This window comes from Herpailurus yagouaroundi, unplaced genomic scaffold, assembly GCF_014898765.1.
Source record: "Herpailurus yagouaroundi ecotype Mexico unplaced genomic scaffold, PumYag 160, whole genome shotgun sequence".
In the NCBI taxonomy this organism is placed as follows: domain Eukaryota; kingdom Metazoa; phylum Chordata; class Mammalia; order Carnivora; family Felidae; genus Herpailurus; species Herpailurus yagouaroundi.
The window spans coordinates 13,614,552-13,642,046 of NW_024412401.1; the positions used below are offsets into that span (position 1 = coordinate 13,614,552).

General features: G+C 36.6%; 1 protein-coding gene across 3 annotated transcripts in view; it reads right to left on the minus strand.

Moving 5' to 3' along the window:
• Positions 1-834: 834 nt before the first annotated feature.
• Positions 835-27,495, minus strand: part of PLAA (phospholipase A2 activating protein) — a 41,803-nt gene continuing 15,142 nt past the window's right edge. The window contains exons 3-14 of one of the 3 annotated variants that reach the window (XM_040481403.1): positions 25,957-26,057; positions 25,746-25,866; positions 22,258-22,425; positions 21,657-21,792; positions 19,744-19,913; positions 15,689-15,846; positions 14,729-14,948; positions 12,109-12,180; positions 8,385-8,453; positions 6,748-6,849; positions 5,001-5,165; positions 835-3,690 (exon numbers count right to left, since the gene is read on the minus strand). In XM_040481403.1, coding sequence (XP_040337337.1) covers positions 3,125-3,690; positions 5,001-5,165; positions 6,748-6,849; positions 8,385-8,453; positions 12,109-12,180; positions 14,729-14,948; positions 15,689-15,846; positions 19,744-19,913; positions 21,657-21,792; positions 22,258-22,425; positions 25,746-25,866; positions 25,957-26,057 — 2,048 coding nt within the window. In that variant the 3' untranslated portion in view covers positions 835-3,124. The remainder of the gene's footprint in view (positions 3,691-5,000; positions 5,166-6,747; positions 6,850-8,384; positions 8,454-12,108; positions 12,181-14,728; positions 14,949-15,688; positions 15,847-19,743; positions 19,914-21,656; positions 21,793-22,257; positions 22,426-25,745; positions 25,867-25,956; positions 26,058-27,495) is intronic. The other 2 variants (XM_040481404.1, XM_040481405.1) reach the window with 2 other exon arrangements.

Consider the following 27,495-nt stretch of genomic DNA (forward strand, 5'->3'; position numbering starts at 1 on the left):
AATTTATATCTCAAGACCTTTACAAAGTATGATACATCACAAATGATTCTCTATACATTTTATCATTTCTTAACAAAATAACCAGAAGATACACAGTGATAACTGTTAAGGAAGCTATTTCCCAGTCTCATCCCCAGAATTTGTGAAGAATCTTTTTCACTATGCTTCTTCCATCACTTAAAAGGATTATGAGGTAGGTAAAAAATTCATTGTATTGCTACTTAGTTATAAACTCTGCTAATATCAGGGGCTGGGGGTGGGGGGGTTGGAATTTGGGGGGAGAACCACAATAGAAGCATGCTCACTTAAAAAATATAAGGCCAGGGGTGCCTGGGTGGCTTAGTTGGTTGAGGCTCTGACTTTGGCTCGGGTCATGATCTCAAGGTTGTGGGTTCAAGCCCCGCATCCAGCTCTGTGCTGACAGCTCAGAGCCTGGAGCTTGCTTCGGATCCTTTCTCTCTCTCTCTGCCCCTCCACCCCACTCACACTCTCTGTCTCTGTCTCTCAAAAAGAAACAATAGTTAAAAAAAAAAAAAAAACAACTTAAAAAAATGTAAGGCCAGATGGAGGATAATAGTTGTGAAATCAAGACAATGATACATCTCTTTTGCAGGCAACTGTGTTTTAAATGCAACATGAAAGACATTAACTCCAAGACTTTTACCACTGGAAGTGACTTGACAGCATGTATCAAGTCTAAACATGTACATTGTTATAACTTGACCCACCAATTCTACGTAGAAAATGTAGCCTAAGGAACTAGTAAGATACTTTTTTTTTTATTTGAGCACTGACAGTTGAAAATTGAAAACATCGGCTAATAGGAAATGGGTATATCCATATTATGTACTGTATTTATTAGGGTGGATGTATACTATATTAAGCTTAAAAATCAGGTTATTGAACAATGTGTATCACACAATCCTTTCAGAAAAAAACAGCACATTTACATACCTACTGATACACCAAAAGACGTTAATGGTTTTCTCTGGTAGTCAGATTACAGGCAAATTTTATTTGATGTGTGTGTTTTATTCAATGAATGTATGTTTTTATATTCACAAAAAAATAATAAGGGAATCATTAAAAAGTTTAACTGAAAAAGACTTTAAAATATCACAAAACCATCATACAACACTTATTTTTCAAGTGGGATTATCTTTTTTTTTGCTAAACTTTTTTGTAATTTTTCTGCAATAAACATGAAATACTGATATTATAAAAGTTGTTGAAAAAAGACTTGTACAGTAAAAGCAGCAAACACTGTTTACAATTTGCCACCCCTTATTATTTTGAAGAGTCAACTCATGTTCTTAGTTCCTCCCATCATTGAAAGGTCCTACCTAGTATTTAAAAATATTGTAGATAAATTGTTTGTACTTGTGACTGCATGCTAGACTGGAAATGTTAACAAGAAAAGCAGTGGAACGGAATCAGGCTGACCTGGATTAAACTCTTAACTTCACCATTTAAGTTTGACTTAACCACTTAAATCCAAACTTAACAAAAAGTAAAGCACAGATTCCTAATGGAGGTTTTTAAAAGTCTGGGTACATATCAGAAAACTGCAACTTAATACTCAGCAAAATACACATTCCTTCTATTTCTATTTTACCCATTTCCTTTTGATATTCCAAAAGTTTTTCCTTGAATTAGTCCAGATGATGGGAAACCTTTCCTCTCTTATTGGAGAAGGATTATTCTTTGACTGCAATAAAGCCAGCAAATTGATGGTTCTGTATACGATCCATGTTGAGAATGCTATTCACAATTTTACGCAAAGTCCTCTTTGTGAAAAGATCTTTCCTAGTTATGCTTAAGAAACTGAAGTTCTCTTAGACATTAAATTATGTAATTAGTGCATTGGTTCCTTCTTTCTGCTAGTTCCTATGATGTTTAGAGACAAATATGGATGCTTCTCTGTAGGAAGTATAGTACTTTTCTTTTTTTCTCTGTAGGAAGTATAGTACTTTTCTTTTTTTCTCCTATCATGATTCATCCTATTATCTTTACTTCTGAAAATAGAGACAACATCACCCTCCATTTAAGAGGTTTTGGGAATTAAATATCAAAGTGGTTACCACAGTGCCTAGCCAGTGTTAAGAACTCAAAAATAGTAAGTTTCATATGATAGGCTCTGGACTTGTAAATAGCATGGTTCTGGCTTGCACAAATGCTTTCGAAAACTCAACACATTCCAAATTCCTTTTGAGACAAAGGAAATGACCAAAAATGAACTAATTTCAAAACTGGAATGAATAATGAAGTTACCTCCAATAGACAGGGGCAAAAGAAACTGGAGCACAAGCCTGGAGTTAATTTGTTTGGGGCCTCATCTATCTGAAGTGATACACAACCTAACACAGCTTAGTAGGTTGCTTTTCTTTCATGTAAAAATGAACCATCAGGGCGCCTGGGTGGCTCAGTAGGTGAAGCGTCCAACTCTTGATTTTGGCTCAGGTCGTGATCTTGTGGTTTGTGAGATGGAGCCTGCTTGGGACTCTGTCTCCTCTCTCTGCCCCTCCTCCCGCTCATACTCTGTCTGTCTCAAAATAAAAAATAAGCCATCAAACAAATACAATTTCTATTTACAAGTAACTTAAATGAATAAATCGTATCTTTTGGATATACGGAATAATTTAGAACTTAATTTCTGAAAATTATAACGTATTTTGTATTGGGGTTGTTGAAACAATCAGCAATGGAAGTGAGTAGAGCAGAAATTAAATAAAAGACAATCACCAACAAGTAAAACAGTTTGGGGGTATTATATAAATAGCAAGAGTAAATTATATAAATAAAAGCTCTTATCTTCTTTCATGCAGCAGAGGTATGTACATTAATGCCACTGTAATAGTTGCATTGTTGTTGATTTTAGCTCATTCTTAATTTGTTTCTAAACTCCTGAAAACTTACCCACATCACACAGGAAAATCTCACAGTTCATCAGTGCAAAAATTTTATTTCTTCTTTGTCTCCTCTTACCCTCCCCCACTTTACAAGATCTGAAATTTTACTTATTCCACAGCATCTTTTTTTTTTTTTTAACATCTGTAATCAGTCATGTAAAACGTGAGGGAAAAAACCACTAATCAATTTAAAATCTCAGTTCCCGTCCCCATTGTTACAGTAAATTTAGGATAAGTCTACAGCATTCACTTACTTTAGCTGGTTCTGATACTGAGGCATACTTTTTTATTTGAGAATCAACACCTAAAGACTTGGCTAACTGTACAGCATTTAAATCGTCACTGATAAGTGTCCCAAGAGCCACAAGGAGTCTAAAAGTGGCTTCGAGGTCTTGTACAACTTCCAAGACTGTGCTAATTACTGACAAGCACTGAGCTTTCCCTTCAATGTTATGGTCTTTATGAAAACAAACAGAATAGTTCAGGGTCAATGTAGCCAGAGCAATGTGAATGTTCTTATTGCTCCCTGATTTCAGTTCTATTGCATGTGACATTAGAGATTCCCTTTGGGACATCATGAGCTTTTGTCCTGCCTGGCCAACAAAACAATTGCAAAAAGTCCTCAGAGCAAGCAGCTGGTTTGCCGGCTTTCCTTTAGGGTTCAGAAGACTGATAAGATGACTGCTGAACTGAGCCCCTTCCTTTTCATTGCAGAAGTTCTCGTTCACGCTGGGATGTTTAATTGACAACCGAAGAATGTCAAGTGCAGGAAAGACAATATCTGTTAAAAACAAAAATTCATTAATGTTTATAAAACCCCAGAAAATTCCTATGACTGTTACTCAATTTTCAGAATCTTATACTTCATCAACACATGCTCATTTTAGAAAATGTTAAAAGCCATGTGCGTGCTTTATGTAATATATATATTTCTAAAACTTGTGTTAACTTTTTCATTTTTATAGGGACTGGATTTATTGCTATGAGATCACGTACACTTTAAAAATAATTTAAATGGGCTATCAAACAGCCTGACACATATGGAGTACTCAATATATCCTTGCGGAATGAATCGTGTAATGTAAGATGCTTTAAAAAATCCTACAAGACCAAAGAGTTGAAGAAGAAAAGCTTTTTACAGAATTCCAGTTGACAAATGCTAATAGCATGCTTACAGATTGGTGGAGAGCTTTACATTCAAAAGACTGGGCAGACACCATCTGAATGTAGCCACTCAATAATCTTCTTAACATCACTAAAAATAAGGAATCCAGAAATTATATGCCCTATGATATAAAGATAGTATGTGGCATCATTTATAAAGGATATGCACTTAAAAAAAAAATCTATTGAACCAGGATCTAATTATGTCTAGCAGGAACTATAGACATAGTGGAACACATTAAGTGAACCCCAAATCCAAAATATGGATATTTTGTGGGACAAATTATTTTTCTTCTCTAATCAACAGCATGAAAAAATAATAAGGGAGAGGACACTTTTGGAATTTAAAAGGTATTAAGTGAGTTAAAACAAAATTATAGCAAAGGTTTGTAGCCTGGGGTTAATAGGTCACAAAACATCTCCTGGATGGCTTGCCGGGATCCACAGATGCTCTGAAATAGTATACGAAATGGTACATGCCATGGTACATGCCGTTCCTTTCAGATTCTCATAAGGCATGTGACAAATCAAGACTATGAATTACAGGGGTGTGGTGAGTCCTTTTTGTGAAGTTTCTCACAATGTGAATAACAAGTACCCAGGGTAACTTTTACTCAATCTGGAAACACCAGTAATACTGACAGAAATGAACAGACATACTTTGTTTTCTAATTATATTTAAAAAAATGTTTTTAGTGTTTTGTTCATTTTTGAGAAACGGAGACAGAGTGTGAGCAGGGGAGGAACAGAGAGAGAGGGAGACACAGCATCTTAGTCAGGCTGTAGGTTCTGAGCTGTCAGCACAGAGCCCGATGCAGGTCTCGAACCCATGGACCATGAGATCATGAGCTGAGCCAAAGTTGGAGGCTTAACTGACTGAGCCACCCAGGCACCCCTCTAATTACATTTTAAAGACCATTTCCATACCTTCAGGCCAGTAAATAGCTTTCCACAGAATCTGAAGTTGCTGGGCTGTGGGTTTTTCTGAAGAATTATTACATATTAGAGACAGTATCTTTTCAAGAAGTATCAAGTCATCCTCCGTTAACTTCTTCTCTTCAGATGCAGCTCCATTAAGTTCCTTCAGTTTACCTAGAACACAAACCCAGACTTTGAAAATTCTCTAACTGTAATTAGCCAGATGTAATACAAAAGTGCCAAAATTTTCTATAAGAGAATTCTACCACACATCATGGGGAGGTGAGACTTTTCATGGCAATTATCAAGGATTGTCAAATAAGGGTAAGGCCTGGGAGTATTTTTAAGTTGAGCCCATTATAGAAAAATGAAAGGTTACTGTGGTGATTTTTATTTTACTTATTATTTTCTAAGATCTTATGAGGCTTTCTGCTTCAAGTGAGTTTTAAAGTAGATACTTGTAATCATTTTGGCTTTCAAAGCAGTATCATCCTTATAACCAACTATAAGTCAATCCTCTATATTCTCAAAGAAAAATTTATAACAACTTTTGGCCAACTTATGTTACTTCTATGATTGTCAATGAAATAACTGAAGAGTTAAATGTGTACAATATTTAATTTATTGACTTAGTTCCATATGCATATTTGACATTACTTTAAAAACCTCTTTAATGCAAATACTGCCTTTTGTCACCATATTTACATTTCATGAAACAATTTTTTTAAGCCCTTTACCTGCATCTTCAATATTAGCATCCTTGTCATCACTAATGCTACTTTGAGTCATCCAACACTGCTTCCTCAAGAATCTTTTTTTTTTTCTTTTTCAGTAATTTCTATTCCCAACAGAGGGCTTGAACTCATCACCATGAGATCAAGAGTCTCATGTTCTACCAACTGAGCCAACCAGGCATCCCATCAAAAATCTTATAAAGAATAAAAAAGCTCAAGTTCCCATCACAAAAAGCTTAAATTGTCCAAATTTACAGGTTTTTATCAATCATAACTGGAAACTTGACCTCTTTCACTTTCCTTTGGCATTAAAAATTTTAACACTAACAGAATATTGAAAACAAAGTTTATTTAAGGGATGCAAAAGGAAGAGAATGTGTATTGTTCAAAATAAGTAAGAAAGTACTTACTAATGGTTTTTATACAGATAGTATGAAAGTTAATTCTGATCAAAACACCCGTATCTTATACTGAGATGTATATGTTATCTTATCTCAATTAATTCTCATGAGGTAGTAATGGCAAACAGAGCTAGTAGTATTTAGTCCAAAGCCACCTGCCATTTTATTTTGAGAGAAATGAGTTAACAGAAAAAGCTATCAAAGTCAGCTGGCAGTTTCATTTTTAATGGGCAATGTGAACAGCCTTTTATTATGATTTCTAAAGGCCACTAATTTTTTAAAGGCATAATCTTTATTTTTAAGTGCTTTACTCATTCATTTTCATTATTTTCTTTTCCTGAAAACATTAAGAGCTTAGGGGATGGGATTTAGATTTCCCCTTTAGTTTTTTTATCAATAAAAGCATCATAAAGCATTAACCTCATATTTGAATAAGGCATCTTGCAAGTATTAAGCGTCCATTATGAGACTGCGTATTTGTAGTAGACACAGTGGTGTAATAACAGAAGTCTCTGTCACGTAAGCACCCAGTTCCTAGCTCATGTGAGAAGAACAGCCTTGACTGCACTACACAGAAGTCTATGGATATGTGAAAAAACTTTTTAATTAAAATGCACTTACCTAATATTTGTGTAGGGTTTGCCTGGTCAAAAGTGACAGCCTCTTTTTTAGGGAAATAAATATTCACCGTCTTAGATGCAGCTGATCGGTAGGCACTATTGCCTATTCACAGAACAAACGATGATGAAAAACATAAAGAATAATCAAAAATGAGATTTTTTTTCTAACTCTATGACTTTGTTTTTACAATTATTGAGATACATAACTATTCAGTGCATGCAATAAAACAAGCACTTCAGAAAAAAGAAAGAAAAATCGTAAGATTTTATATACTATTTATATTTGTTGATATAATAAATTTTAGTTTCTGGAATGGGAGCTTAAATGTAAAACAAAGCCTCTCCATTTCATATTCTCTACATCTCTCATACTTTAAAAGTTTTTTTTAATTTAATTAATTTTTTTTTTTTTTAAAGAGAGAGAGCATGTGCAAAGAAGAGCAGAGGGGGAAAGAGACAGAATCTCAAGCAGGCTCCACGCTCAGCATGGAGCCCAACACGGGGCTCGATCCCATGACCCTGGGATCATGACCTGAGCCGAAATCAAGAGTCGGACACTTAACTGAGCCACCCAGCACTGTTAACTTTAGACTCTTTTATAATGCAATAGGTACAGCTGACAATTACTAAGCATTTATTCTGTATAAAGTGATTTACATATATTGTCATTTTAAGCTCTTAACAACTCCAAGAGGTAGATATTACTTCAACTTTACAAATGAGAAAAACAGAGGCACAGAAACAGAGTAATTGGCTCATAGTAAAACAGGTAGAAAGTAGTGAAATTGAGATCTGATTTGAAGCATTCTCGTCCACTATGATCTACTTCAAAACTACCAGCCAGTGTTACTTTTGCAATGAAAAAATAGTTTACAAAAATCATATACCAAGTTAGTTCTTAAGTAGAGTGCCGGGTTTATAAGTATACATTTTATTATGGTCGAGAACATATGTGTCATACATATATTATTCTCTTGTAGAAAATAACAAGTAGGGGAAAATATATGTCAAAGAGAGTTGTCAAACTTGCAAGAGGTTTACAGTTTAGTTCTGCATTTTACTAGCAGCCCTTACAAAGGAAAGCAGGTCTGCCTATATTCAACAATGATGAACAAGTAAGATGTGTCAGACTCTGGGCTAGATACTAAGAATAAAAAGAAAAATTAATTGCTTAGGAGAAGGCCAAATAGCATAGGCCTAAATCACAAAATCAGATTTGTTTTGTAAGTCCTGTTAAGCAGAATAATATTTAGCATAGTGACTAAAATTCTCAATACATTAAGAACAAACAAAGGAGAGAGACGAATAAGCTCAGTTTTTATAAGGGTAGTGAGAAAACCTGACCTATAAGAGCAGAATAGCAGTTTTCAATCCTGGCCACACATTAGAATCACATTATAAGATTATAAAAACTACCCTTGCCAAGGCCCCAACGCACAGCAGTAACAGACCAAGTGAACATCTCTGGGGATGAGGTTGAAGTACTTTTTTAAAGTTTCCTACGTGAGTTAAATATGCACTATGACACAATTCTGAGAACGCTCTAAAAGCCAGGTCAAGAAGTTTGGTCTTGATCTACTATATGAAAAGTCCTCTAGCAACAAAAGGGAAGAAGAAAAGGAAATGAAAAGTATGTACCTGTAAATGGATCAGCTCCAGCCATGGTAGTCCCCATACTGGCAGACCCTGGCACATAACGACCACTGCCTAAAATGCAATTAAATACATCTAGTAAGCAAAGGTAACTGCAAATTATAAAGTTCAAAATGTTGCTCTCTACACACGATAACTTACTGTCATTAGGAGTCACACCTTAGAATGGCATCTTTTTTAAATTTTTTTTTTAATGTTTATTTATTTTTGAGACAGAGAGAGCATGAACAGGGGAGGATCAGAGAGAGAGGGAGACACAGAATCTGAAGCAGGCTCCAGGCTCTGAGCTGTCAGCACAGAGCCTGATGCGGGGCTCGAACTCACAGACTGTGAGATCATGACCTAAGCTGAAGTTGGACGCTCAACCAATTGAGCCACCCAGGCGCCACTTTCTTTTTAAATTTTTTAATGTTTATTTTTTTGAGAGAGAGAAAGAGAGACAGAGCTTGCGTGGGGGAGGGGCAGAGAGGGAGACACAGAATTTGAAGCAGGCTCCACACTCTGAGCTGTCAGCACAGAGCCCGATGCAGGGCTTGAACTCATGGACCATGAGATCATGACCTGAGCCAAAGTCCGACTCTTAGCTGACTGAGCTACCCAGGCACCCCAGAATGGTATCTTTATATATATAATAAATGGGCTGTAAATTTAATACAGAAAAATGTTGAGAACATTACCTGACATATAGTTGGTGCCAATAATTGTGAGACTTAAAATTCTCAAGTTACAAAGTAAACATTAGATGCCTTATACATTATAATTACAGAAGCTAATGAAGTGAAAAAGCATTAGTGGATTGGAGAGAAGAAATTACAAGGTTTCCATAATGAAATGTGAATGTGGGGCACCTGGCTGGCTCAGTTGGTAGAGCATGCAACTCTTGGGTTGTAATTTTGATCTTGGGTTGTAAATTTGAGTCCCACATTGGATGTACAGATTACTCAAAAAGAAAATCTTAAAAAAACAAAAATAAGAAAAAAAAATAAATGTGAACACCATCCTACTGAAATAGAGACAGAGGATTAACTAGCACATAAGCAAAAAACAAGATTATATAAGATTTAGAGATGGTATGAAAATAGCTCTGTCGCACATCTGAGATCCTACTTGTGGATGTCTCATTGAAAATACAAAGAAAGGAGCATGAGAAACAAATGTAGAGAAAGAATCAGCAGGATTTGAAGATGTTCAGAGTCTTGGGTCAGCCTTTATAGGATGAATAAAGATAAGCTACTGTTCTAACCCCTCCAAATTTAATATCTAGGAGTTGGTACAATGGGTGTAATACATACAGAAAAGCAAACAAAACAAAAAATGAAAAACAAAAACTGCAGATGTAAATAGATTAATTAAGATAATGAAGAACACAGAATAAGAGGCTTTGAGTTTTTACTAATATGCTAGCTAGTATGCTAAGCATCTTATGTTTATATATGCATTTAAATATTAATTAGATACTATTATTATTAACAATATTTTACAAAAAGGCTAAATAACTTGCCCAAGGCATTAATTATGAGGCAAAGTAAATCTACATTTGTTATTATTATTATTATTCATTTATTTTTAGAGAGAGAGAGAGAGTGAGTATGCAAGTAGGGGGCAGGGGTAGAGGGAGAGTGAGAGAATCTCAAGCAGACTCCACATCCACTGTGGAGCCCAACACAGGGCTCAATTTCACGACTCTGAGATCATGACCTGAGCCAAAATCACGAGTTAGACGCTTAACTGACTGAGCCACCCAGGCATCCCAATCCTACACTTTTCTAAATGTGGTTCTCCAACAACCTGAAGGAGTCACCTATTCAATATGTAGATTTTCAGGGTCCACCCATAACAGCCTAGTGGTTCTCCAAACTGGCTTCACTGTAGAAACTGACAGGGAGCTTTTGAAATTACTTAATAGCAAACCACAGCAAAGAACATTTAATCAGAATCCATGGGTGAGGGATCAGGGCATGAGTATTTTTAACCTCCTCACCAATCTAGTATATCAGAATATCTCTGTGTGAAGGACCTTTTGATAAGTTAAACAAGCATCCCAGATGATTCTAATTGACATTAGAAGTTTGGGAACCACATAAATAAGGGGGAAAAAAAAAAAAAGAATCAAGACTGACCTTAAATCATAAGCTAGATGGGGAAAACTCTTGGCCCCAGTGCTACTGGTAAAATTGGAGGAATGTATACTAAAATCTACCGAGGGCTTAAATACAGTCCAGGCATTCTGCTAAACACTTTACATGTACCATACCATTTCATTTCCCTAACATCTCAATATGGTTATCTATTTTTTATAATAGTGTGGTTCAGTTATCCTAATTCCATAATTCTCTTGGATGTTTAGTATGCTATCTTGCATATTTCCATAATCACTGCATCTTCTGAGTTACTGACATTATGCAACAGTGAGACATACTCCAGCTATGATGGCCCCAGGAATTCTCTTGATTTTGTTGGTATTGTTCGAAGCTTGGTATGTTCTTTCTGTTCCAAGAAAAAGCTGCTAATGAGATCCGGGAACTATGATGTTCTAAGTTTTAGGGCATCACTATGTCTGAATAAGTCATCATCTTATCTACGCTTCAGATCGTTACTACTTTTTCAAATTGCATTATGTCATCAAAGATTTCCTTAACAGCCACTGTGCCATCACAACATTTAGCTTGATCTTGATAGGTGGTTAGTGCAGTTTACTGGTTATCAATGCACAGGGTGCAGCTACGTGCAACTGGGCCACCAATTCATTCACTGGAGAGAAGAAGCTCACTGACAGCGATTCACAAATTCATGACAGTGACCAAAGGTTGTGTGCTGCTCCAATTTATGGTTTAGACAGGACTGTATCTTGGCAAGGCCAGTGGATACCATAAATGCCAAGGATCTCTTCCCAAATTTGGTCTATTGTCCAGGAACTCTGGCTGAAGATCCAACCACAGCTTCATAAAATATATCAAAAGCTGTTCTGAAAACAGAGACTTCTTCAGCTGCACTTAAGTCCAAGTTTGGCAATTATTTTCCCAGTAGTGTTGATGCTGAGGCATGCATACCTTGGTAAATAAAGTCACTTTGAAGAGATACACCAACACTTCCAGGGCATCACGAAGGCCATTAATAACAGATTAGAAGACTAATCCTGGGTAGCTGGGTGGACTGTCTCCTTCATTTGCTAAGGCAAAATATGCCCAGACAGACTTCTTGACTGCACCGCTCCATCCAATATCAGGGACTCACATGGCTCCTTCTTGGCTTGTGATCGGTAGGATCTCGCCAGTAACAGCAATCATGCTGTGTCTTGGTTGGTGGGTTCCCCTATTATCTAATTTCACAGATAAAAAAAATAGGCTCAGACAGGTTAAGCAACTTGCCAACTTCTCATAGCAAGTAAGTGGTAGAGCCAGATTTTGAACCAAGGTCTATCTGACTCTAAAACCTATGCCCTTACTGACTCTTGCTCTCCTTGCAGGAAGGACCACTGGAGAAAACGATGAGTTCTAATAATATGCTATTTAAAAGTCATGAGGAAAACTACAAAATACTCCAGGAAAAGGCAAAAATTAGAAGTTAAAGAAAAGGAGATCCATCAAAATTAGAAATATAGATAAGGGAATTATTAATAATTGGATGATATCTCCAAAATGTAAAGCCATACAATGCAAAATGTTACACAGTAAGTGAAAAAAGATGTACTTTTGAAACTGCATCCCACCTGTAAAAGGATCTGCCGCAGGCAGCGTGTTAGCAGATCCTGATGAAGACCCTGGAACATACCGACCACCACCTGTGCGTGCAAACAAAGGAAAAGCTGAAGTATGACAGAATTTAAAAAAGAAAAAAAATTTTTAATGTTTATTCATTTTTGAGAGAGACAGAGTGTGAGCAGGGGAGGGGCAGAGAGAGAGAGAGAGAGGGAGAGACAGAGAGAGACAGAGAGATGCAGAATCCGAAGAAGGCTTCATGAAGGCTCTGAGCTGTTAGCACAGAGCCCAATGCGGGGCTCGAACTCATAAACTGTGAGATCATGACCTGAGCTGAAGTCGGACGCTTAATCGACTGAGCCACTCAGGCTCCCCAAGCCAGAATTTTGAATCTCAAAAATGGCACAGTGCTTACATTAGAGGACTCTAAGCTTGGAGAAAAAACAAAAGAGCAAAGCCATCACATGACAGGATAACAAATTAGAAGCCTTACAGTAGGAAAAGACTACTAAGAAATTAACATTTCAGTGATTCTCCAAGTTTTGTCTTTATTGCTGTATTATATCTTAGCTTGTGCACTTAAATATTAAAATCACTAAAAATTCAAATATAAAAGGAGAAATTACAGGTGGTCTCTAACCTAAATAATATACACATATAATCAGTTGCTGTTCCTATACAAATTCACTAGAATTCCCACTGTTCCTGTTGCTAACAGAACCACAGTCATCAAATGGTAATCTTTTAAAGAACCCCTGAGTTCATTAACTCATGTGTCAAGTAGCGCAGATCCAGCAGAGAATAAGATTGCTTGTATCCACTGAAGCTTACAACCTACTGGAGAAGAGAACTGAAAGGTGATGAGTGACACAAAGGAAAGAGATTTCCACTTACACTTTTACAAATGTGTGGTGTGTGTGAGTGTATGTTGTGTTAGTATCTCTAGGAAACTAATCAGAGGCATCTACAAAAAGATATATGTGAAAGATATATATAAAAAGATGCTTATAGTTTCAGAAGAGCAAAAAAAGCCACAGTTATTAAGATTTCCAAATGGAGCCAGCTGCTCTAATTTCTGCCTTCTGCTCCACAAAACAGCTTACACAGGACTATAATTATGTGTTCAGTCTTTTGTACTACAGTCTGAAATTCCACCAACAGAATACCCAGACAATAAACACAGGTTTTTTTCCTGTCAAGTGCAACTACTCGGAGGGGTTACATTATTTAGATTCAGTAGCAAGTCAGTGTGATAATTCTGTTTAAGTCAACATGCAGGTTGACATTCACTTTATTAGGTGAGTGGGCAAAAGAACAAGAAGGAGAGGAGATAGTTTAGGAGCATGAAGTATGTGAAAGAAGAAGAAAAAAAGATCTACATAAGGTCTTAGTGCAGGAAGGGATATGGAATCTTTATAAAACAAGAGCACTAGCACATGAAAAATGACAACAGGAAAACATTAACAATAAAGTGCTAATTTCAGAATTTTATTTAGAGCTGGCCCTTGTACCTAAGAAAAAAGGAAGCATTTTATTGTCTCCTGTACCATGGTCTCAGTTCCTGGGACCCAAAACTAAGGTGAGTACAATTAGTATTATAATTCATTTCCTATGAATCAGGACTCAGACTAATACTACTAGGATTAGCATTTATGGACTGGTCTGAGAACCTAATATCATTTATAACATTTTAGATACTGTATACTATGTTATGAACGACCGACTTAAAAATCAACATGTGGAATACAAATCACATGTAAACTAAAACTACCCACAGTTCAGCGGTGCCTAGGTGGGTCAGTCGGTTAGGTGACTGACTTTAGTTTCAGCTCAGATCACGATCTCATGGTTTGTGAGTTCGAGCCCCACGTCAGGCTCTGTGCTGACACCATGGAGCCTGTTTGGGATTCTGTCTCTCTCTCTTTCTCTGTCCCTACCTTGCTTACTCTCTCTTTCAAAAATAAATAAATAGGGGTGCCTGGGTGGCTCAGTTGGTTAAGCATCCAACTTCAGCTCAGATCATGATCTTGTGGTCCATGGGTTCAATCCCCATGTCAGGCTGTGCTGACAGCTCAGAGCCTGGAGGCTGCTTTGGATTCTGTGTCTCCTTCTCTCTCTCTGCCTCTCCCCTGCTCATGCTCTGTCTTTCTCTCTCAAAAAGAAAAATAAACAAACATAAATAAATAAATAAACAAACATTAAAAAAAAAACCCACAAAACAAAAAACTACCCATAGTTCAGTCCTAGATTTATGCCCAACTAACCAATTTAGCCTTGTGTGGAAAAAAAAAAATTCTATTTACTAAGGTTCACCAAAACAGGTATTTTTAAAGAGTCACTATATAAGGGAACTTCCAGGTTTATTTTCATTTCAAATGACTGAAGTTTCATAATTTTACTTAGTTACAGTGTGGCTATATTTTTGAAAGTGAGCAATATAGAACTGTTTCTATAAACACAGAATTACTATATAATTTGAGGTTTAAAATATGATTTAAAGTAAAAACCTGCTATAGATCTTGGATCTTCGTTTTAATTTAAACAGCTTATGATAACAGATGTTTAAATACACTTAAAAAAAATTAACCAATGAATTAAGTACAGAAGACTTAATATAAACCGTAAACTTACCTGTAAAAGGATCTGAAAAACTGGTGTTCCCAAGTCCTAAGGTTTGACCTTTCGTGTTATCAATAATAAATTTAGCCACTTGATCCAAAAACATGGGATTCAAATCATTCTTCTGTAAGAAGTTGTATGCAGTTAACCAAGGATCATCACTGACGTTATATGGCAATTTATACGATGGTCCACCTTCATTGACATCAATTGAGAAAACATAATCAAACTCCTTCAACAGGAATACAAAAAGGAGATAAATGATTACTAACTTATCTGTTCATATTAATGGCATATATATCACAGATCTTATGTGTCCTTTATTTTATAAAGTTATAATAAATATATTTATTTATAACAAATATATTTATATAAACATTTTATAATAAAATTATAATCCTTAAACTTTCTCCAAAGTGCAATGTTACAATCTTCCACTTGGCATGTGATGATTGATAGCAACCATCTGCATATGCTGCAAGGTCAGTATTTCACTGGGGATGGAGGAGGGGAATGTATTACAACTACACATAAATTCTAAGGCCAAAGGAAGGTTTCCAACTGGTTGATCTCAAGGCCAGAAGTATTAGCTGTTACCATGCCCCACTCAGCAAAACATGCTGGTGTTATAAGCACTGCCACACAGGGGCCCTCATGTCCTGCCAAGTTAAATATAACGAGGCAGAAAGCATTGGCTGGAAGGTGGCACAGAAGCTCCTAATCCAAAAGGGTTGGGAACAGTTTACTCACAGTAAGTACCAAAAGACAAATACTGTCTAATGTATCAAATACGGAAAAAGATTTTTTAAAAGTCAATTTCAAGGCAGGGAAAAGAGAGAAGCCTCCCCAGAGAAATGTATTTTTAAATGGCAAAACACCAAAGAAAATTGTATTAGCATGGGGAAAAGGGAAAAGAAAACCTTTGTCTAATGCTTTAAGATAATGGTAATTAGAAAGTAGAAATTGACATACTTTTCCTTCATATAAAACTTTTCCAGATGTTTGCTGATTAGCACCAGATGAGCCAACAACATCACCAATTTTTATCCACCTCCCTTCGCTAACACTCCACTGATAGGCTTCGACTTTCTCCCCATCTTTGATTAGACGAGTCTGTCCTTCTCTAGTACCTTAAAATAAAAATGTTAAGAATCAAAAGTAGAAAAGCAGAGTAAAAATGAAAGACACAGATTAAAAAATCTTAACTTTATGTATTTGGTTTAACTGGAAATTTTATTAAAAGGCTCCATCAGTTAAACATCTGGGATTTGGTTTTGCTCCTCAGATCAAGATCTCATGGTTCATGAGTTTGAGCCCCATGTCAGGCTCTGCACTGACAGCACAGAGCCTGCATGGAATTCTCTCTTCCTTTCTCTCTGCCCCTCCCCCACTCATGTGTGCACTCTCTCAAAACATAAACAAACACTAAAAAAAAAAAAAGTTACTGTACTGGAAAGTGTCTCAAAAGACAATAATGGTTAAAAGTAACCTTTATTAAATAAAGGAAAGAAAAAAAGGTGTATTTCCATTAGAAAGTAGCTGGCCCACTAAAAATAAGTTTTATTACTATTTTCTGACAACACTTTCATTTTAATAAACGACTCTCCATTTTTCCAGCTGCTCAGGCCAAAAAGTATAGAAGAGTCTGATTCGTCTTTCTCTGAATCCCATGGCCAAACCCTTAGCAAATTCTATAGTTCTGTCTTTTTTTTTTTAATTTTTTAACATTCATTTATTTTTGAAAGACAGAAAGACAGAGCACAAGCAGGGGAGGGGAAGAGAGAGCGGGACACAGAATCTGAAGCAGTCTCCAGGCTCTGAGCTGTCTGTCAGCACAGAGCCCGACACAGGGCTCGAACCCACTAACTGTGGTTACCTGATGATTGCCTGAGCTGATGTTGGATGCTTAACTGACTGAGCCAACCAGGTGCCCCTCTATCAGTTCCATCTTCAAAAAAGGTCAAAAAAACTATCTATTCTATCTCCATTGCTACCCAATGCTACAAGCCACTCAACGTTTCTCGGCTGGACTGATTTAATGGCCTTCTACTCCTGCCCTGGGGCTCCCTACAGTCTATATTCAATCCAGTAACCATAAAAATTCTTTCAAAGGTTAAACTGTCCCTGACACTCCTCTCTTCGAGACCTTTCAATGACTTCCCATCTCTCTTGATCAAGGCCTAAGTCCTTGGAGTAGTGTACAAGGCCAAATCTATCATCCCCTCTGTCTTCACTTTGCACTTCTCCCCTCAACCCATCTCCGGACTTTAGCCCTGGAGTCTTTACACTGGCTGTTAATTCTGCCCATGACACTCTTCACACAGATGTTGGCAAGATTTACTCTCTTGCCTCCTTAAGAACTTACTTGAATGTCACATTCTCAGCAAAGCCTTCAGTGGCAGAAATAGGCAGCTGTCCTCCAGAGATTCACAATCCTACTCCATAGGGTAGAGATGTAGCTGTGGCTACAGCCAGGTGCAGTGTCTAGATGCCACTTACTGAGAAATGGTCTGTGCAATCTGAATGGGTGTGCTATGTGCCAGTTCTAGGCCTAGTCGATCTTCCTCTAACCTTCCCTTTTATCCTGTCTGATGGCTGAATGTCTCTACCCAAGAAGCCCTTGGAAGCTACATGGTGATGGTGGTTTCCATCCCCAAATGACCACAAGGAGAAAAACTGCTCTACAAACATGCTCAAGATGGGGTGTCTGGGTGGCTCAGTTGGTTGAACAACCAACTCTTGATTTCGGCTCAGGTCACGATCCCAGGGTCATGGGATCAAGTCCTGCATTGGGTTCCCACAGAGTGTGGAGGCTACTTAAGATTCTCTCTTTCCCCTCTGCTCCTCTCCTCCGCTCATGTGCACACTCTCTAAAATAAAACAAACAAACCCCAGAAACAGATAAAAATTCCCCAAACATAGCTAATATACCGTGTCATCAAGTGAACTTTGAATGTGCAACAAATAAACTCTTGTATTAAGTCAGTGAGGTTTTAGTTTATCTATAATAGCAACTAATGCAATACCAAATATTATATATTTCCTGAACACTGTATTTAAAATTACAAAACACCCAACTCCTGCTTTGTTTCCCACAGTACTTATCACTATCTGACATACTTATATATTTACTTATTTACTTTTTAATTTGTCTCCTATAGAGTATAAATTTGTAAGAACAGAGATATTTGTAACCTTTTATATTTGCTGTATTCCCCAAAGCTTAGAACAATGCCTGGCACACATTGGGCACTTAGGAAATACTTACTGAATATGTGTGTGTGTGTGTGTGTGTGTGTGTGTGTATACAGTGACAAAAAGACTACATTTTTGCAAAGAATTGTAAGAATATTAAAAACATGACAATACGATACATTAGTTCTCAAACTTCTGATTTTAAGATCTCCTTACAATAGTCATGAAAGTTACTCATGACTATTTTTATGTAGGTTATATGAATTGACTTATTGGATTTGAAATTAAAAATAAAGAGTAAAAAAAATTCACTTAATGGAAAACAATAGATCTATTACATATTGAATAAATAATATGAAAAATAAGAGTAGCTTTAGAAACTTACTGAGAAGACTGACATTGTTTTGTATTTATAAATCTTTATTGTCTCTCTTAATAGAAGACAGCTGGATTATCATACCTGCCTCTGCATTCAATCTGTTGTAATCTGTTGTTCTATTTGAAGTATATAAAGAAAATCCAACCTTACACAGATAACATAGTTGAAAAAGAAAAGACTAGTTTAACAGCTTTTTCAGAAAAATGTGAATATTCTACAAAGTAGTAGGTCTTTAAAGGTTACAATTTAGAATCTGCAACCATCAGTGCATTTTTCAGGCTCTATTAAATACTAAAATGCACTGGTCTATCTTACAAGCTCCTGGTAATAAATACAAATTTTCCAAAATTTCAATATTCATTTGAGAGTTTTGAATTTTATCTTTAGCAATAAATACTGTCAGCTGTTTTCCTTAAAGTGACATGGTCATTTTACTAATTTTCAAAAAAAGTCTTGCCTAAACCCAAGCTTAAATAACCATAGTTACTTCTATGAATAAATATGGCACTCCATGAAAAGTTCAGCCCGCAATGCAAATGAATGTTTGTACTTATCCCAGAGACACCATGGTACTCGGGAGTACTTTATGTGTTGACATTTTGTCAACCAGAATATTAAAACAGACATGTAATAAAGCCTCGAGAGGTAGTAAATTAATTGTTAATGCTTCCTCAAGCACATTTTTATGGGCAAATGGTTTTCATTTTTTTTTAACTACAACTGCATGCCAGTGAAGAGCACAATAACTACCAGAACAGTCTGGTGTCACTGCCTTGATTTGTGTACTAAGAAGCCTGTGTTTGTTTGTTTGTTTGTTTGTTTGTTTTACCCAGCATTGCTTTTGGACCATAAGTTAACACAGACCATGTTAACATAGTGGAAAAGTCAAATAACAACTTAGTATTATTAAATTAGTTGGACCTTAAGGACATCCTGAAGGAATCTCAATATTCCCAGGGGTCCATGTACCAGGTTCTAAGAACCAATGATATAATGGATCAGGGATATATCAAACACAAGATTTCATTTGAAATAACTACTGTCCTCTGGTTTAAACTCAAATGATCCCCAACTCATTAAGGAGACACTGCTTTCTTTGAACTCATTTTTATTTTTAGTCTATACAGTGTGTCTCAGGGAACCCAATCAACCAAAAGGTATTAAAGAAGTGACTTTTGTGTACCCATTATATACGAGCTAGGTATCAGGAGATGGATTTAAAACAAAAATGAAGATTCTTCTTTAAGGAGTTAAGCTCAAAATGTGACACAGAAAGAAGCAAGAATATGGTTTCTCATAGTGGTTAAGTGTAAAAGTTCTAAAAAATCCCTATCTGGCAATGAGAATAACACTTAATGACTAGCAAAACAAACTTGTTTTTCTTATCATTCTAATTATTCCCAAAGGCAAACAGGGTAGTATTTTTTACTACTATATACACTGAAATATTTACCAGGTTCATTCAGATGTTCCCTCCCAGGAAGCTGCTCAGCATTAATGTCCCCTAAATCACCGGTTTTAGAATCAATGGTTGCCTGAGAGAGTTCTTTTTCAAAAGCCTTGATTTCCTCAGCACTTGCTGTCCGATCCTCTGATTCGGTAAACACTCTAATAATACCATCACTATAAGGAAAAACAAAGTGATCTGAAGTCACTGCCATATTGTATTAACATTATCCCACCTGAATGATCCAAAGCAAAAATAATCTGTATTTGTGAATATGAGAAACATTACTATGTATTTATGGCTGAGTAGAGAGAGCACTCTGCTGACTTCACACACTATCCTATGCTGCTTTCTAAAGCCATCTACAGGGTAGAAAAAGATTATTTAAGGGAAAAGTCACTGAGAAAAGACAGAGAAATATGTATCTAACACAATTTTGAATTCCAAGTTAGATATTTACCATCATAAAAATCTGGAGCTATAACATACAATTTAAGTCAATATTACATAGATACAAGAGTATAAAGAAGGGTAGTGGGTTATTTTATTTACAAAGGGCTCAAATAACCAACATAAAGCTTAGAAAATAGCAGATGCTCAGTATCTGTTCATTTGGGAAACACAGTCTGTGTTTCCTATGCCCTTAACCAGCAATGTAATCCCACTCATGAAAAAAAAGCCTCACCTTAGACTAGATGGCAATCCCAACCTCTAGTCTTGGCACATGACTTCACTTCCACCATTTCTAAATTCTTGGGTAAGAGGCAAGTTGGCCACCTTCAAATGCACTAATCCTGCCCCGTTCTACAGAGAACTTTGTTTCTTATGTAACCTTTGACTGACAGGAACTTTACCCTTTCAAATTGTTTATTTTCTTTAACTTTAAATATGCTTAGGGGGAAAATAATTAAATCAACAAATCAACCCTTGACCCAGCCAAAATGTAAACTACCTCCGCTTTATTAGACTCACCACCCCTTAGAGGTTTCCTTTCTTTCTTTTCTGCCTTCCATGCCAGATCCACCGGCTCGAGGGTGGTTCATCACCACTCGGACCTCAGAAATCTAAAACTGAGGTTGTCATCTTCTGCACCTAACCAATTCTCCCACTTCCCCCATTATATTAATGCAATCACCAAAAGCTTGAAGCTTTACAGTTTTCTTTTATCCTCCTTTTGACAATCTTTCCTTTGCAATATCTAATATTTTGGCCTCTTGTCCATTGGCACCGTGGGGACAGTATTTCATAACATCACACCCCTACTACCGGAACTGCTTTCCAAGTTGCTTTCCTGCCATCACCACTAGTTAAATCCAACCTACATAGTTAATAATTCACAGGTTATGCTCTATTCATGTCACTTCAGTAGCTACAACCCTTTACTCCAAGCACGGACTCTAAAAGATACCTGGCATTCAAGGCTGTCCACGGTTATGCTCCACCCTACTGCCTTTACCACCTTACCAGTATCCCCCACTATTCCCTAGCATGAGTCTTCCACCACTTTCCTTCATCTGCCCCACAAATCACTTTCCTGGTCCTGCCACACCTTTACTTACACTGTTGTTGTTGTTTTTTTATGACAGAAATTCTCATTTCCCTTCTTTCTCATTATTTTTCAACATTCAATTCAAATTTCCTCTTCTTCATAAAGGTTTCCCACACTAATCTCTACCTTCTCCAGTTTCTTTTGCATTCGACGTTCTGACTGCACAATTGGCAGAGCAATACTTTTGTACTGTATCATGTACCATTAATGTATAAAAGCTCTTATGCCTAATGCTGTTTTTTCAGTACAGAAATGTACTGAAATGTCTCCCAATTCACCTAAAGTTCCTTATGGCTTATCTCAGTGCACTCTTAACACCTACCAAAGGCCTAGACACATGATATTTATTGACTGACTAGAATATAAATACCTCGCACCAACCACAATGTCACCATTGGCTAGAACACAGCAGCACCATATAGACTGAGCTGGAAGTCGGATTGTCTGGGCACATTCCCCACGTTTCCAGATTCTCAGAGATCTGTCTTCTGCCGTTGTCACAAAATCTAAAATCAATGAATATAGGAAAAACTAGTTTGAACTAATAAAATTAAGTACATTTATAAATATCACCTTTCTAGGGAGGCATAATGACTTTTTTAAACCCAAAATATTTTAAAATTATAGTTTTACATTTTATTTATTTGTTACTTATACCACAAAAACTTCAAAAATCATATTTTCTACATTTCACACCTTACATATTATGCACTTTGCACCAATAAATTATACAAAGTGTTTCCTCAAATACCCAAAACTATTTGACATTAACCATCAAGTGTGAATTGATATAAAGATGATCACACAATTTCTTCCTTTACAAGAAGATCCTTATGAAACATAGCTACTAAATTATTCAAGTACAGTTAGTAAACTGATTTCGGTAATGAGCCCTCCTACCCCCACCTCAAGAATGGGACGGAACAAGGTTCAATACAGAATTTTAAATACATGATATATGCTAATCTTACCTTTACAATTTGGAAAAACAGATATGCTATAAATATAGTTGGTATGTCCATAATATACTTCAAGACACTCGCCAGTGATTTGCCACCTTCTAATACTAGCATCATTTGCACAGGAAAGAAATTCTGTTTCACTCAAAATTGCTAAACCTCGTACACAGTCTTCATGCCCTATATGAAAAGAAAAATAATATGAACCAATAAGATGGATGATTTGACTGATGGATCTATGTATTTAATTAACATTATAAAACACATCAGGGTGCCTGGGTGGCTCAGTTGTTAAGCATCTGACTTCAGCTCAGGTCACGATCTCACAGTTTGAGTCCCAAATTGGGTGAGCTCAAGACCCCCTTCAGATGAGCTTGAGCCCTGCTTCAGGTGAGCATAAGCCCCGCTTCAAGTAAAACATGAGCCCCACTTCTCTCTCTCTCTCTCCCTCTCTCTCTCTGTCCCTGGCTCACTTGTGTCCTCCCTAAATAAACAAATAAATAAAACATATCAGTGAATAGTAATAACTGATTTGCAAGGCAGAGCAATTCATTTTTTTTCTGTAGAAAAGCCTGGTAACCAAACTTTGTATTTCAGATTTGGCAATATTTTTTATTACCGGTCTTTGGAAGTTATTTTACACTATCTTCACCAAATTATTTTCTACAACTCTCCAGAAATAAGATTCTAATCCCAACACTTCTTCATTTTTACCTGGCAATTCATTTTCAATTTTTCATCCTCAATAACAATAATTGGTAAGCATCATAGCATATAAAATATTCAAATATGACAAAAAGTTATGGCCTCTAAATTTCTTACCACATAAAACTGTGACTAGTATTTGTAAAGTACTAAAAAAATTAAGAGAAGTTAATGAGAATGCAAGCTGGTGCAGCCACTCTGGAAAACAGTATGGAGGTTCCTCAAAAAACTAAAAATAGAACTATCCTACGACCCAGCAATTGCACTACTAGGGATTTATCCACGGGATACAGATGCGCTGTTTTGAAGAGACACATGCACCCCATGTTTATAGCAGCACTATCCACAATAGCCAAAGTATGGAAAGAGCCCAAATGTCCATCGATGGATGAATGGATAAAGAAGATGTGGTATATATATATACATATAATGGAGTATTACTTGGCAATCAAAAAGAATGAAATCTTGCCATTTGCAACTACATGGATGGAACTGGAGGGTATTATGCTAAGTGAAATTAGTCAAAGACACAAATCATATGACTTCACTCATATGAGGACTTTAAGAGACAAAACAGATGAACATAAGGAAAGGGAAACAAAAAGAATATAAAAACAGGGCGGGGGACAAAACAGAAGAGACTCATAAATATGGAGAACAAACTGAGGGTTACTGGAGGGGTTGTGGGAGGGGGGATGGGCTAAATGGGTAAGTGGCACTAAGGAATCTACTCCTGAAATCATTGTTGCACTATACACTAACTAATTTGGATGTAAATTTTAAAAAATAAAAAATAAAATCTTAAAAAAAAAAATCTTTAAAAATAAAATCCCAAAACAACAAAAAAAAAATGAAGAGAAGTTAAATTATAAAAGATCAGTTATTTAAGAATTTGAAATAAAAACCATCATAAAAAGTAAACTTTAGAATATGCTGAGAGAGATTAATTTATCTGGGACCACACAACTAATGGAAAAGCTACAAGATTCATGTTTCCTGCCTCATAATCCTGGTTGTTTTGATTCAACAAATCCTAACTTCTCCCCTCTGATTTAACCAAAAAACAAATATAAAACCAAACATCCCTGCTTTGTTAATAGAAACAGTTCATAATATATACAAATGCAGGCATTGAAATTATACAGTAAATATTAATGATTGATTTTTCATTTTTATTTATTCAGGTTGTGAGCTGAAATCAAGAGTTGGATACTCAACTGACTGAGCCACACAGGAGTCTCAATGATTTTTTTTTAATTTTTTTTAATGTTTTATTTATTTTTGACAGAGAGAGAGAGACAGAGCATGAGCGGGGGAGGGGCAGAGAGAGAGGGAGACACAGAATCCGAAGCAGGCTCCAGGCTCCGAGCTGTCAGCATAGAGCCCGATGCGGGGCTTGAACTCACAGACTGCGAGATCATGACCTGAACTGAATTCAGATACTCAACCGACTGAGCCACCCAGGCGCCCCTCAATGATTTGTTTTTTAAAGGAAAGATTTTATGGAATAAACTTCTTATATTATATTCTTAATTATGTACTTGGAAAAACATCTATATTCCATTAATCAAAGGATGTAAAATGTTTTTTAAACCTTCATAAAATTCAATTTCTTTCAATATTACTTGAGGCAGTACAGAAGATACTACATTTTTTTTCAAGGACAGAATATTCTCTAATAAAGGAGATCAGGAATCAAAGAATTTCCCATGCTTGGGGTGCCTGAGTGGCTCAGTTGCCTAAGCAACCTCCTCTTGATTTTGGCTCAGGTCACGATCTATGGTTTGTGTGACTGAGCTCCGCATTGGGCTCTGAGCTGACAGCGTGGAGCCTGCTTGGGATTCTCTCTCTCTTTCTCTCTCTCTCTCTCTCTCTCTCTCTTTCTTCCCTCCCTCAAGTGCACATGTACCTGCTCTCTCTCAAATAAACAAAAACTTAAAAAATTTCCCATGCTCAGTATTTGCTGATTTAGATTAGCTATCAAGGATTAATGACAACTTGATAACATATATTGTATGTAACATAGGGATGCTTAGTTATAACTCGTCCATCTACAAATAGTTTTATCTTCATAAGGGACTTTTGCAGTATTATCCGGAGTAGTGATCAACTTCAAAAGAGAAAATACAAGAGAAGAAAAACAACGTAAAAATTTATACCAAAGGGGTGCCTGGCTGGCTCAGTCAGACAAACAACATGTGACTCTGGATTGTGGGTCAGGAGTTGAAGTCCTATGTTAGATGTAGATATTACTTAAATGAACACAACTTAAAAAAAATTTAAGTGCACCACAAATAAATCATCAATAGTAGTATTAGCACATGCCTCAGTGTAGGAGCTATTTAATAGGTAAGGTTCAAAAAGACTACCCCCCTAAAACCACAACATATGTTTAAATTTGTTATTACTAAATAATGTACTTCAGTATTCATAAAATACTCATGATGCTTTCCTCCATATATAAAGTTAACAATACTGAGCCACCATCAAGTCACCAGGCTTATGCTTGGAAGTTTCAGGCTAAACTTGTTAAAATGACAGCCAAAAACAATTGCAAACCATGTTATAAGTTCAAGTGGCCATGTATTAGTCCACATCTGGATGTTTTATGAGAAGTTTCATTATATCTTTTAAAAAGATTTTAAATATTGTCAGAAAGTTACATTTACCCCAATGTTCTATAGTATACACTGATGGTTTTTGAATACCATTTTCAAGCTTCTAAACTTTTGAGAAAACACCATCTGAGTGAATATGAAGAGATTTATTATAAAAGTTGTCTACTCCGATCTTACCTGAAAAAGTCCTCTCGCATCTTCCAGCTTTCCACAGCTTAATAGTCTTGTCTGCTGATCCAGTTAACATTAAGCCCTGTTCAGGTAAGATCTTTACCGCCCATACTGCAGCTGTATGACCCTGTGAGTTAAATGGGAATTAAATTAAGTTGCCACAGAATGATCATATTTAATTATTATCTAGAACATTCACACAGAACTACTACTGTACCTGTAAGGTCATCATGCACTTGTCATTCAGCCACACTTTAGCAGTGGTATCCCATGAGCCACTAAGTAATGTCCCAAATTTTCCAGATGAAAGACTACAAACTAAAGGGAAATAAGGCATTAGTTAACACATCGTCATATAGAAAAATGTTCGACCTTGCTAGTTATTAAAGCATTGCAATTTTAAAAACACTTTGTGAACTAACAGTAACTTGGCCAGCTAAGGGTTAATTCCATGGAGATGTAGAGTGCAATGGTCAAGAGCACGGATGCTAAGCCAGAATGCCTGGGTGCAAGGCCTAGCTGTGCCACTTAGGAATTGTCTGACCATGGGATAACTCACATTCCTTATCTGTAAAGTGAGGGAGCAGGATCAAATGGATTGCACAATGCCTTCTGGTTATAAAAAACTAAATAGAAAGATAATGCAAGTGATTTTGAAATGCTGTTTATATAGATATTTAGTTAAAATGACAAAAAAAAAAAAAAGAAGAAAAAACCCAGTAGAGTTCAGCTAAATGTTCAACAATAACAGAATAGGTAATTAAATATCTTATTATCTTAATGTAAAATCATGCAAGCTAAAAATTAAACATGTGAAGAATTATTTAAAAACACAGAAACAAAAAAGACAGAGTTCCTTTTTTTTAAAAGTTTATTTATTTTGAGAGAGAGAGAGAGAGAGAACGCATGTATACACACAAGCAGGGGAAGGGCAGAGAGAAGGAGACACAGAATCCCAAGCAGGCTCTGCACCACCAGCCCAGAGCCTGTTGTGGGGCTACAACTCTCAAACAATGAGATCATGATCTGAGCTTGATATCAAGAGTTGAATGCTTAACAGACTGAGCCAGCCAGGCACCCTCAAAAAGATACAGTTCTGATTAAAAATGGCAGATTGTTCACAGTAAAGCTATAATGGTATTAATCTACAAGGACAAAGAAGACAGAAAACACTGTCACTGACATAGCAAAATGAAGGAGGTTATAAGTTAAACACCCACAGAGAGAGCTAAGAATTGAGCGACTCCCCCAAGGAACTCTTATGAGACTCAATGTCCAGCCACTAGGTTCGATGGAGAATGGAGCTAGGCAGAGAACTTGAAATGCTAGATCTCTCCTAGCAGCCTCCAGTGTCAGGAAAGTACATCCTCACCAGCTGCAGGCAATGGGAGGTTTATTCTCTGGAGGAACTGAAGCACAGTTTACAGATTCAGGCAGTTAGGTAAAATAAAAGTCTGGAATAAGAAGCCCTGTGAAACACAAGGGAAATAAATGGAAAATCTACATCCTGAAATGTGGTAGTTACGTCGTTCCTTTCTCCCACAATACCAGCAGACAGGCATATATTCCCCACTGCCCAGGCAAGAGGGAGGAAAATTCTGCTCTAGAAGTCTTAATAATGCTAAAGAACTTCAGATAAGGAAATGTGAGAGGGTTTCCCACCTAAAAGGTCAGACCACCTCCAGATCACCTTCTAATGAAGCCCACCAATCACCAAGCTTCATGTACATTAGCTAAAAAATTTTCAACTTCTTTA